Source organism: Dendrobates tinctorius, unplaced genomic scaffold (genome assembly GCF_039654945.1).
Source record: "Dendrobates tinctorius isolate UK_male_01 unplaced genomic scaffold, ASM3965494v1 ptg000104l, whole genome shotgun sequence".
Taxonomy (NCBI): Eukaryota; Metazoa; Chordata; class Amphibia; order Anura; family Dendrobatidae; genus Dendrobates; species Dendrobates tinctorius.
The window spans coordinates 18118679-18131656 of record NW_027361772.1 but is presented as its reverse complement, the minus strand read 5'-3'; the positions used below and the strand labels follow the sequence as shown (position 1 = coordinate 18131656).

General features: G+C 46.4%; 1 protein-coding gene across 6 annotated transcripts in view; it reads left to right on the top strand.

The window, feature by feature from the left end:
• Positions 1–12978, top strand: part of LOC141100392 (RING finger protein 112-like) — a 235905-nt gene that overhangs the window by 200017 nt on the left and 22910 nt on the right. For all 6 annotated transcript variants that reach the window (XM_073588856.1, XM_073588853.1, XM_073588854.1 and 3 more), the window contains one exon: positions 3199–3252. In XM_073588856.1, coding sequence (XP_073444957.1) covers positions 3199–3252 — 54 coding nt within the window. The remainder of the gene's footprint in view (positions 1–3198; positions 3253–12978) is intronic.

Here is a 12978-nt window from a genome sequence, read left to right as displayed (position 1 = left end):
AACCTGACAAAAGCCAGAATCAGGAAGATGGTAGGCGAAAGCCAGGAGGGGTACGTAAGTGACTGGAAGAACGACATCATCAGCTCACAGAAACTGACCATGTACCGGAGTCTACAGAGAGACTACAGACTGGCCCCATATCTGGAGAAACTCCCGGACCCCAGAGACCCCAAGACCCTGAGCCGATATAGACTCAGTGCCCACAGTCTGGCCATCGAATCCGGCCGACACAGGCAGAGCTACAAGCCCAGGGAGGAAAGACTGTGCCAACACTGTGACCAGGAGGCCCTGGAGGATGAGACCCACTTCCTGCTACACTGCTCCAAATACTCAGCAGTGAGGGACACTCACTTCAGGAGACTCTCACATCTCTTCCCGGATTTCATCACCATGAAGGAGGAAGAGAAAACATATATCCTGCTGGGGGAAAAAGAGAGAGCAGTGGAAATGGCAGCGCAATATGTGAGCGCATGCCATAGGCTGCGAAAAAGAGAACTGTGATATGCCATGGACTTCAATGGCCCCCATCCACCTTCCCTATGCCATGGACTTCTATAGCCTCATCCTGGATCTGCCCCCATCCCGCCATCCACCTTCCCTATGCCATGGACTTCTATAGCCCCATCCTGGATCTGCCCCCATCCACCTTTCCTACAGCCCCTACCCAACATCCCTACAGTCCCTATCCCCATTCCCTTTTGTACACTTGCTTTGGCAAAACTAATGCGTATTTAGTCCTGCCAATAAAGCTTCTTTGAATTTGTATATAACACAGCCCACATAGTATATAGCACAGCCCACATGGTATATAGCACAGCCCACATATAGTATATAGCACAGCAACATCAACGTTGTATATAGCACTGTCATCATAGTATATAACACAGCCCACATAGTATATAGCACAGCCTTCATAGTATATAGCACAGCCCACAAGGTATAGAACACAGCAACATGGTATACAGCCCACATAGTATATAGCACAACCCAAATCCCCCCCAAGAATGGCCCCACAGTGCAGTCTTCACTGTTATATTAACAAAAAAAACACTCCTCACCTCTCCTCGTGCCCTCGCTGCTCCCTTCTCATATCTCAGTGGCTGCTCTGCCTTGGCACGCAGTGAATGTGCTATGATGTCATCACGCACCCACCGTGTCAGAAGCAGAGTGGGGAATGATGGGAGAGAGAGCGTCAGCTGACGCGCTCTCCTCCATCATTGCTTTGAACTGTACCGGCAGACGCTGATATAGTTCAATGCGGCGGCGGGGGGAGTCGGTGCTGGGGGCAGGCGGGCCCCCTGCCTCACAGATGGCCCCATAGCTAGCTGAGGGCCCCTGGGGGAGCAGGGACCTCAGGCAGCTGCCTGGTCTGCCTGCCCCTAACGCCGGCCCTGGTGCCTTCCTGAATTGTGCCTCAAGCGATTTAGACAGATCTATGTTAGTCACGTGATGATATGGCTCAGTTTGTATGGTCTGAGGCGACGTTCTAAGATGGCCGCCAGAAGAAACACATTTGTCTTCAACAAAATGGCTGCCAGAAGAAACTCACTTGCCTTCGCTAAAATGGCTGCCAGAAGACACACACTTGCCTTGGCCAAAACGGCTGCCAGAAGACACACACTTGCCTTCGCCAAAATGGCTGCTAGAAGAAACACATTTGCAATTCCCAAAATGACTGCCAAAAGAAATACATTTGCCATTCCCAAAATGTCTGCCAGAAGAAACACATTTGCCATTCCCAAAATGGCTGCCAGAAGAAACACATTTGCCATTCCCAAAATGGCTGCCATCAGAGAAACACATGGTTAATCTACAAAAATAACTGCCATCAGAAGAAACACATGGCTCATCCACAAAAAAAGCTGCCATCAGAATAAACACATGGCTCAACCACAGAAATGGCTGCCATCAGAAGAAACACATGGCTCATCCACAAATATGGCTGCCATCAGAAGAAACACATTTCTATGTGCCATCATTATACGGCGGTGGCTGCTCACAAGATACATTTTTGTAATATACATAACTCAAAACTCTGTCCTTTTTATTCCTTTCCTCTTCTACAAAAAATTCTCTCTATACAGACTTTCAGAGACTCTTTCCCATGCCTTAGCAGTTGACAGCAATCCACTATTTTCTAGGATACCTTTCCTTTTTTTGAAGACAATCTTCCACTCCAGGGGCTATAACCCCCCCCCCCCTTTCTGGCATTCCACACAACTTCATAAGCTTTTTACATTGTCTTACATGACTTTTTCCTTCACGAATTGCAACTAATGTACACGGGTCTAATTTCCATGTGAATTTGGCTTAGTGCCAATATGGCAGAACTGCATTAATTTCTCCATGTTTCTATATCTCAAGATAACAAACACTAAACAAACAGTAAAATGGGTGAGATGACTTAAACCTGAGATTCTAAAGATAACTGAGTATGCAGCACACACTTCCTGTTTGTTCTTGTCACATGGTCCCTGTCGGATTTCCATGTTCCGTAGTTTACAAAAATTACCTTGTATTAATAAAATTATTGCGAGCATTTTCACAAAGGATTACTGGGACGGGGAGCGTGGAGAGAGGCGGGAAGGCTGCGCAGACGCCGGAAGGTGAGAATAACAATATTTTTTATTTTAAATTCTATTTTTTACAGGGATATGGTACCCAAAGCCCGGAGGACAGTCTCCTCTCCTCCGGACCGTGGGTACCATCCGCAATTGTTCCGCTTACTTTTCGCATGGTGTGCACAGCCACATGCGGGAAGTAAGCGGAACAATGCAATCCTATGGGTGCGGGATCGCCGCGATTCTGCAAAATAATGAGCACGCTGCGGTTTTTACCGCGAAGCGATTCCGCCGCGGTAAAAACCGCAGCATTAGCACAGCATTGCGGAATCCCATAGGAATGCATGGGATGCTTATTTTTCGCGTTTTCGCGGCAAAATCGCGCGGTTAAAACCGCCGCGGAAACGCGAAAAAAGCGCCACGTGTGAACTCAGCCTTACACCAGAAAAAAATACATATTTATGGCAAGTGACAGTTCCTCTTTAAGGGTCATGTAGAGTGTACAAGAGACTGCCTTCTTATATTTCACAGACTTGTTTTAGGACCTTCTCACTCATGAAACATTAGGAATTTGTATGTAAAAATGTATATTGTTCAGGAATTTAAAACATCATTCATTATATGTCCTTTTTTTCAGGAGTTTTTACCCTACATTAATAAAATGAAGTACAATATCTCCAGTCCCTCAGAGGTGAGGTGAATTTATATATTACTATGTATAAAATTTGCCTTTTATATCATTCAATAAATCTATTTGCAGGAAATATAAACATTTCATTAGTGAGCGCTACGTTACCCTCTACATTACATTACTCCCTTTCCCAGTGGACACGATCCTTTGCCGTGGTTCACACTGAGTTCCAGAAGTTGCCTGGCGAACTCAAATGACATAAAAAAATCAAAGCCTTTTAACCCCTTCCAAATACATTTATTTGCTCTTTTTGTGTGGTCATTTTTTTCTCTTCTTTTTCCAAAAACCATAACTTTTATGATTTTTCATCGATGCAGCCATATAAGGGCTTGTTTTTTGGGAATAAGTTGTACTTTTGAAGGACACCATTCATTTTATCATATGATGTACTGAAAATTGGGAAAACATTCTCAAGTGCTGTGAAATTGCGAACAAAAACTGAAATTCCACAATGGTTTTTTTTTTTTTTTTTTCATTTATACTGTAAAATTTAATCATAGTGATAATTTTCCAGGTTGGTACCAAAATGCATAGTTGTTTTTTTTTTACTGTAGTGGAGAAAAAAATCTGAAATTTGTATAAAAAATAAATTCGCATATGTCACTATTTTCTGAGACCCGTAACATTTTCACATTTTTGGTCAATTTGTGATGGCTTATGTATTTGCACCCTCGTTTTTCTTAATATCATTTTAGTGTCGATACAGTGATTTGGTCGCCTTTTATTGTATTTTTTTTTCCAGTGTTGCGTTGACTATAAAACCGTGATTCTGGCACTTTGATTTTTTCTCATTACATCGTTTACCGATGGGGTACATATGCCTTATGCATACTCCCTTCCAGAGACTGACTAGTGGGTGCAGCTTCACTCAAAACAAGTGTATAGAGCAAGGCCGTGCCCACTAGTTTGGCTCTGCCCAGAACTATGCATAACGCATACGCAGGGGCGGACACAGACTGTAGCGGGCCCCTGTGCAAGAAATTTTTCGGACCCCCCCCGCCCTTCATAGGGCAACAAAATTATTTGTTATTTGTTGTTATCTAATATTGAGGCTATGCAGGGCTGGATATAATATCTGTAGGGTGCTGCTGGGCTGTATTTATTATTTGCCAGTTGCAGCCTCCAAATTATACAGTGGGGAAAAAAAGTATTTAGTCAGTCAGCAATAGTGCAAGTTCCACCACTTAAAAAGATGAGAGGCGTCTAATTTACATCATAGGTAGACCTCAACTATGGGAGACAAACTGAGAAAAAAAAATCCAGAAAATCACATTGTCTGTTTTTTTTTCATTTTATTTGCATATTATGGTGGAAAATAAGTATTTGGTCAGAAACAAGCAATCAAGATTTCTGGCTCTCACAGACCTGTAACTTCTTCTTTAAGAGTCTCCTCTTTCCTCCACTCATTACCTGTAGTAATGGCACCTGTTTAAACTTGTTATCAGTATAAAAAGACACCTGTGCACACCCTCAAACAGTCTGACTCCAAACTCCACTATGGTGAAGACCAAAGAGCTGTCAAAGGACACCAGAAACAAAATTGTAGCCCTGCACCAGGCTGGGAAGACTGAATCTGCAATAGCCAACCAGCTTGGAGTGAAGAAATCAACTGTGGGAGCAATAATTAGAAAATGGAAGACATACAAGACCACTGATAATCTCCCTCGATCTGGTGCTCCACGCAAAATCCCACCCCGTGGGGTCAGAATGATCACAAGAACGGTGAGCAAAAATCCCAGAACCACGCGGGGGGACCTAGTGAATGAACTGCAGAGAGCTGGGACCAATGTAACAAGGCCTACCATAAGTAACACACTACGCCACCATGGACTCAGATCCTGCAGTGCCAGACGTGTCCCACTGCTTAAGCCTGTACATGTCCGGGCCCATCTGAAGTTTGCTAGAGAGCATTTGGATGATCCAGAGGAGTTTTGGGAGAATGTCCTATGGTCTGATGAAACCAAACTGGAACTGTTTGGTAGAAACACAACTTGTCGTGTTTGGAGGAAAAAGAATACTGAGTTGCATCCATCAAACACCATACCTACTGTAAAGCATGGTGGTGGAAACATCATGCTTTGGGGCTGTTTCTCTGCCAAGGGGCCAGGACGACTGATCCGGGTACATGAAAGGATGAATGGGGCCATGTATCGTGAGATTTTGAGTGCAAACCTCCTTCCATCAGCAAGGGCATTGAAGATGAAACGTGGCTGGGTCTTTCAACATGACAATGATCCAAAGCACACCGCCAGGGCAACGAAGGAGTGGCTTCGTAAGAAGCATTTCAAGGTCCTGGAGTGGCCTAGCCAGTCTCCAGATCTCAACCCTATAGAAAACCTTTGGAGGGAGTTGAAAGTCCGTGTTGCCAAGCGAAAAGCCAAAAACATCACTGCTCTAGAGGAGATCTGCATGGAGGAATGGGCCAACATACCAACAACAGTGTGTGGCAACCTTGTGAAGACTTACAGAAAACGTTTGACCTCTGTCATTGCCAACAAAGGATATATCACAAAGTATTGAGATTAAATTTTGTTTCTGACCAAATACTTATTTTCCACCATAATATGCAAATAAAATGAAAAAAAAAACAGACAATGTGATTTTCTGGATTTTTTTTTCTCAGTTTGTCTCCCATAGTTGAGGTCTACCTATGATGTAAATTACAGACGCCTCTCATCTTTTTAAGTGGTGGAACTTGCACTATTGCTGACTGACTAAATACTTTTTTTCCCCACTGTATATACAGGCCAGCACAGCCTCCAAATAACATATATAGCCCACTAGCCCAGCATTGCCTCCTCTAGTTGTTAATACATATAGCCCAGCATAGCGTCCAAATAAAATATGGTATACAGCCCAGCATAGCATTCAGTTATTATATACAGCCCAGCACAGCATCCAAATAACATATACAGCCCAGCACAGCCTCCAGTTAGTTTATACAGTCCAGCAACAGCCTTCAGGTAATATATACAACGCCCAGCACAGACTCCAGGTAATATATACAGCCCAGCACAGCCTCCAGGTAATATATACAGCCCAGCACAGCCTTCAGGTAATATATACAGATCACCACAGCCTCCAGGTGATATATACAGCCCAGCATAGCCTCCACTCCAGGTAATATATACAGCCCAGCACAGCCTCCAGTTAATATATACAGCCCAGCACAGCCTTCAGGTAATATATACAGACCAGCACAGCCTCCAGGTAATATATACAGCCCAGCACAGCCTCCACTCCAGGTAATATATACAGCCCAGCACAGCCTCCAGTTAATATATACAGCCCAGCACAGCCTTCAGGTAATATATACAGATCACCACAGCCTCCAGGTGATATATACAGCCCAGCATAGCCTCCACTCCAGGTAATATATACAGCCCAGCACAGCCTCCAGTTAATATATATAGCCCAGCACAGCCTTCAGGTAATATATACAGACCAGCACAGCCTCCAGGTAATATATACAGCCCAGCACAGCCTCCACTCCAGGTAATATATACAGCCCAGCACAGCCTCCAGTTAATATATACAGCCCAGCACAGCCTTCAGGTAATATATACAGCTCACCACAGCCTACAGGTGATATATACAGCCCAGCATAGCCTCCACTCCAGGTAATATATACAGTCCAGCATAGCTTTAACACTAGAACTACTGGACTCGTGACACCTAATAGAAATACATAGTGCGAAGTAGTCAAAATGACTACCTCAGTAGTTCTAGTGTTTTAAAGTAATAGATACAGTCCAGCATAGCCTTCAGGTAATATATACAGCCCAAAACAACCTCCAGGTAATATATACAGCATAGCCTCTAAATAACATATATAGCCCAAGACAGCCTCCAGGTAATATATATAGGCACCCCCATTTCCCTTTGTTTCATAATGCTCTCCCCCATATGCGGTCTACTTTTGGCATAGTGCTTCTCGCCCTATGTGGCTCCCCCAGTTTATGCTGCTTCTCCCCATGTGGCCCCCCCCAGTTTATGCTGCTTCTCCCCCTATGTGGGCCACCCGATTCATGTTTCTTCTCCCCCCATGAGCCGCCCCATTCAAGAGCAGCCAAGCATCTCCTGCAGGGGCCCCCCATTCATGAGCAGCCATGCTTCTCCCCAGGGGGCCCCCATTCATGAGCAGCCAAGGCCATGCTTCTCCCAAGGCCAGGGGCCCCCCATTGATGAGCAAACAAGGCCATGCTTTTCCCCAGGCCAGGGGCCCCCCATTCATGAGCAGCCAGGCCATGTTCTCCCCAGGCCAGGGCCTCCCATTCATGAGCAGCCAGGCCATGCTTCTCCCTAGGCCAGGGGCCCCCCACTCATGAGCAGCAAGGCCATGCTTCAAGTTCTCCCCAGGCCAGGGGCCCCCACATTCATGAGCAGCCAGGCCATGCTTCCCTTTTCCCCAGGCCAGGAGCCCCCCATTCATGAGCAGCCAGCCAGGCCATGCTTCAAGTTCTCCCCGAGCCAGGGGCCACCACATTCACGAGCAGCCAGGCCATGCTTCCCTTCTCCCCAGGCCAGGGGCCCCCCATTCATAAGCAGCCAGGCCATGCTTCAGTTCTCCTCCAGGACGGAGCCCCCCAAAAGCATGCCTGCCATGCTACAGTTCTCCCACACCCCAGGAGCCTTCCTCGGTCCCAGTCCCTCAGTCCTGCTGAGCTCTGGTACTCTTACCTGGAGCAGACAGGGCAGGCCAGACCAAGAGGATCCATCCATCCAGATTCCACACTGTCCAGACAGTGTCCGCATTCCTGAGCTGCTGCAGCATATGGGCAGGGACACGGCAGGCACACAGTGAGTCACTCACACAGACAGACACGTCACACACACACTGACCTGCGGCCGCTGCAGCCACCGTCCGGCCGGCGCCACAGGCACAGTGAGAGAGTGACAGTCAGTCTGTCTCCTCCTCTCCTCCCCCACAGCGGCACCGCAGCACTGACGCTGGCTGATCTTAGATCTCACCGTGACCTCAGGGCTGGCTCCTCTGCACCGGCGCTCACACTCTCAGGAGGAGTCAGACCCACTCCTGCCGCCTCCCGCAGTGCTGCTCTCCTCCTTGCGCTACACATGTGTTATGAATGAGTCACCGGAGGAGGAGAAAACAAAAATACAAGCTAAGTCCAGAAAACCGGAGAGGTTGGTAGCTATCGGATTGCAGAACCCTGATCCTATTCACCACAACTAACAGTAGCCGTGGGGGGTTCCTACGGTGCCCTAGACCCCTTGCTCACAGCCGGAGAACTAAATAAGCCTAAAGAAAGAAAGGGGAAATCTAAACTGCCCCAGAGCAGACCCCAAAGCAATAGACAGCCCCCAACATGTATTGTCGGTGAAAAACAGATGAAAACAAAAACACAGATAGAAAGACAGGCTGAGCAAGCGATGGGGCCCAACTAACTAGATAGGACAGGACAGAAAAGATGCTGGCTGCAATCCGCAAAAAACCCTACCAAAAATGTCCCAACCATCTGATAGGGAAAAAGGCCATGAAGTCGCTAGACTTCAAAATCACTATATCAGCACTCAGGTATATTCTGAAAACAGCAAAGAGATCAACTGATCAGAGACAAAAATGGAATTCAGCCAGTCCCAACCAGGCCTGGCTGAATACAAACACTAAGGAAACCAGACAAAATCTCATGGAATAATAGCAGGGCAAAAACTTAGCTTTTAGTAGACAGGAACTAAACTGGATGCAAGAGCTCAGAGCAGAAAGGATCACCAGCAGCCCTGCAGGGCGTCGGCCGCCTTATATCCACTCAGAAATTCCAGATGTCCAATCACACTCCGCCAGCTCAGATGACAGGCTCTTCCCATCCCAATCAACCTCACCACCTCTCTTCACCAGCAGAGGGAGTTCATCAGACCTTAAAGGTGAAGGGGAGAATGAACTCACAACAACATGGCTAATTTTAATTTTGAAATAATTAGCCATGTGGTGCTGGAGGGGCCACCGTTCAATGAACGGGCTGCACTGGCGGTAGGTCCACCCCTGCGCATACGTACCCTGTTATGAACGAGTCACCGTAGGAGGCAAAAACAGAAATACTAGCTAAGTCCAGAAAACCAGAGAAGTTGGCAGCTATCGGATTGCAGACCCCTGAACCTATCAACAACAACTAGCAGTAGCCGTGGGGGGGTTCCTACGGAGCCCTAGACCCCTCAATCACAGCCGGAGAACAAAATAGCCTAAAGACAGAAAGGGAAATCTCAACTGCCCCAGAGCAGACCCCAAAGCAATAGGCAGCCCCCAACATATAATGACGGTGAAGCAAAATGAAAAAACACTCACACAGATAGAAAGACAGGCTGAGCAAATGATGGGGCCCAAGCTAACTAAATAGGACAGGATAGAAAAGCTGCTGTTTGCAATCCGCCAAAACCCTATCAAAACAAGAGCCAACAGACTGATAGGGAAAAAAGCCCTGAAGACGCTAGGCTTCAAAAAGACTATATCAGTACTCAGGTATTTTCTGAAGACAGAGCAAAAGGAATTCAGCTCACCCCAGAAGGGAATGGCAGAAATCCAGAAAAACAATGCAAAACAAAACCAAACACAAATGCAAAAAGCAGAGCAGAAAATTTAGCTTTTGAGGAGCAGGAATCAGACTGGTCTCCAAGAATCCCTCAGAGAAATCACCCGCAAGGCAGAAGGGCGTCGGCTGCCTTATATCCAGTCAGCAATTCCAGTCACCCAGTCATCATCATTCTGCTCAGGTGCTTGGTAATCAGCCTCACTACCTTCCTTCACCAGAAGAGGGAGTTCATCAGACCTCAATGGTGAAGGGGAAAATGAACTCACGACAGTACCTCCCCCTTGAGGAGGGGTCACCGAACCCTCATCCACGCCACCAGGGCGATCAGGGTGAGCCCAATGAAAGGCACGCACCAATCTTTTGGCATGAACATCAGAGGCAGAGACCCAGGAATTATCCTCCTGACCATAACCCTTCCACTTAACCAAATACTGGAGTCTCCGTCTAGCCAGACGGGAATCCAGTATCTTCTCTACCTCATATTCCATGTTACCTTCAACCAATACAGGGTCCGGAGGTGCCACCCCAGGAACAACTGGTTCAACAAACCTCTTCAACAAGGACTTATGAAACACATTATGGATTTTAAATGTGACAGGAAGAGCCAAACGAAAAGAGGCCGGATTAATAATCTCCAAAATCTTGTAAGGTCCAATAAATCTAGGCTTAAACTTAGGAGAAGCCACCTTCATAGCGATATTTTTTGATGATAACCAAACCATATCACCAACCTTAAACTGGGGACCAATGGTCCTATGTCGGTTGGAAAACCGCTGGGCCTCTTCCTGGGAGAGAGATAACTTATCCACCACTTGGTCCCAGATCTGGTGCATTCTCTCCACCACAGTGTCAACACCTGGGCAGGCAGAAGGCTCCACCTGCCCTGAAGAAAATCGAGGATGAAACCCAAAGTTACAAAAAAAAGGTGACATCAAAGTGGCAGAACTAGCTCTATTATTTAAAGCAAATTCGGCCAGGGGCAAAAATGAAACCCAATCATCCTGATCAGCGGAAATAAAACATCTCAAATACGACTCCAAGGTCTGGTTTGTTCTCTCCGTCTGCCCATTGGTCTGAGGGTGAAAAGCAGAGGAGAAGGACAACTGAATTCCCAGCTTGGAACAGAAAGTCCTCCAAAATCTAGACACAAACTGAACTCCTCTGTCAGATACAATGTTCTCAGGAATCCCGTGCAAGCGAACCACCTGTTGCAAAAACAGGGGCACCAACTCAGAGGAAGATGGCAACTTAGGGAGTGGTACAAGATGAACCATCTTAGAGAACCTATCACAAATCACCCAAATAACAGTCAATCTTTGAGAGACAGGCATATCAGAGATGAAATCCATTGAAATATGGGTCCATGGCCTCCTGGGGACCTGTAAAGGCATCAACAACCCACTAGAGCGAGAACAAGGTTTAGACCGGGAGCAAGTCCCACAGGACTGCACAAAATTCCTGACATCACGAGACAAGGCGGGCCACCAAAAAGACCGACTCACCAGATCTCTAGTACCAAAAATACCTGGATGACCAGCCAATGCAGAGCAATGAACTTCAGACAACACTCTCTTCTTCCACTGGTCAGGAACATACAACTTTCCACTGGGACAACGCTCAGGTTTGTCCTCCTGGAACTCTTCCAGAGCACGTCTCAAATCGGGCGAGATGGCAGAAAGAACTACCCCTTCGCCTAAGATGGTAGCAGGCTTGGTCACCACAGGAGAATCAGCAAAGAAGCTCCTAGAGAGGGAGTCTGCCTTGACATTCTTAGTGCCAGGAAGAAAAGAGACCACAAAATCAAAACGTGTAAAAAACAAGGCCCACCTAGCCTGTCTAGGGTTCAAGCGTTTGGCCGACTCCAGGTAAATTAAATTCTTGTGGTCAGTGAGGACCACGACTTGATGTTTAGCTCCCTCCAACCAATGTCTCCACTCCTCAAATGCCCATTTCATGGCTAACAGTTCCCGATTCCCCACATCATAGTTACGTTCAGATGGAGAGAACTTTCGGGAAAAGAAAGCACAGGGATTCATTTTAGATGTTACAGGATCCTTTTGGGACAAAACAGCTCCTGCACCAATCTCAGAAGCGTCCACCTCTACCTGGAACGGGAGTGAGACATCAGGTTGCCGCAAAACCGGGGCAGATGTGAATCTTCGCTTCAGCTCCTGAAAGGAAGAAACAGCCTCCGGAGACCAATTCAACACATCAGCACCCTTCTTAGTCAGATCAGTCAATGGCTTGGCAATACTAGAAAATTTTGCTATAAATTTCCGATAAAAATTGGCAAAACCCAAAAACTTCTGGAGGGCCTTCAAAGAAGTGGGCTGAACCCAATCATAAATGGCCTGTACCTTGGCCGGGTCCATTTCAATAGTTGACGGAGACAAAATAAATCCCAAAAATAAAATCCTCTGTACCCCAAAAAGGCATTTCGATCCTTTGACATACAGGGAATTCTCCCTCAAGATCCGGAACACAGTCCAAACATGTTCCACATGAGAATCCCAATCCTTGGAGAAGATCAAAATATCATCCAGATAGATAATCAAAAATTTATCCACAAAGTCTCGGAAAATGTCGTTCATGAAGCACTGGAAGACAGAAGGGGCATTAGTGAGCCCAAAAGGCATCACCAGGTACTCAAAATGTCCCTCCGGAGTATTAAACGCCGTCTTCCATTCATCCCCATGCTTAATGCGGATAAGATTATACGCCCCCCTGAGGTCAAGCTTGGTAAACCAGCAAGCACCTTTAACTCTGGAGAATAGATCTGAAATCAGGGGTAACGGATACTGATATTTAATAGTAATTTTGTTGAGGGTACGATAATCAATACAAGGCCTTAATGAACCATCCTTTTTGGCCACGAAAAAAAACCCGGCACCTAAGGGTGAAGAGGATGGTCTAATATGACCCTTCTCCAATGCCTCCTTAATATAGGATCGCATAGCCTCGTGCTCGGGTACAGATAAATTGAAGAGCCGACCCTTGGGAAATTTACACCCCGGGCTCAGTTCAATTGCACAGTCATAACTCCTATGAGGAGGCAAAGACGCAGACTCATTCTCACTAAATACATCATAAAAGTCCGCCAAATAGTCAGGAACATCATGCGACTGAGGAGAGGTGGAAAAAACCGGAGCCTCACTAAGGGCACACCGACAACCCCAACTCA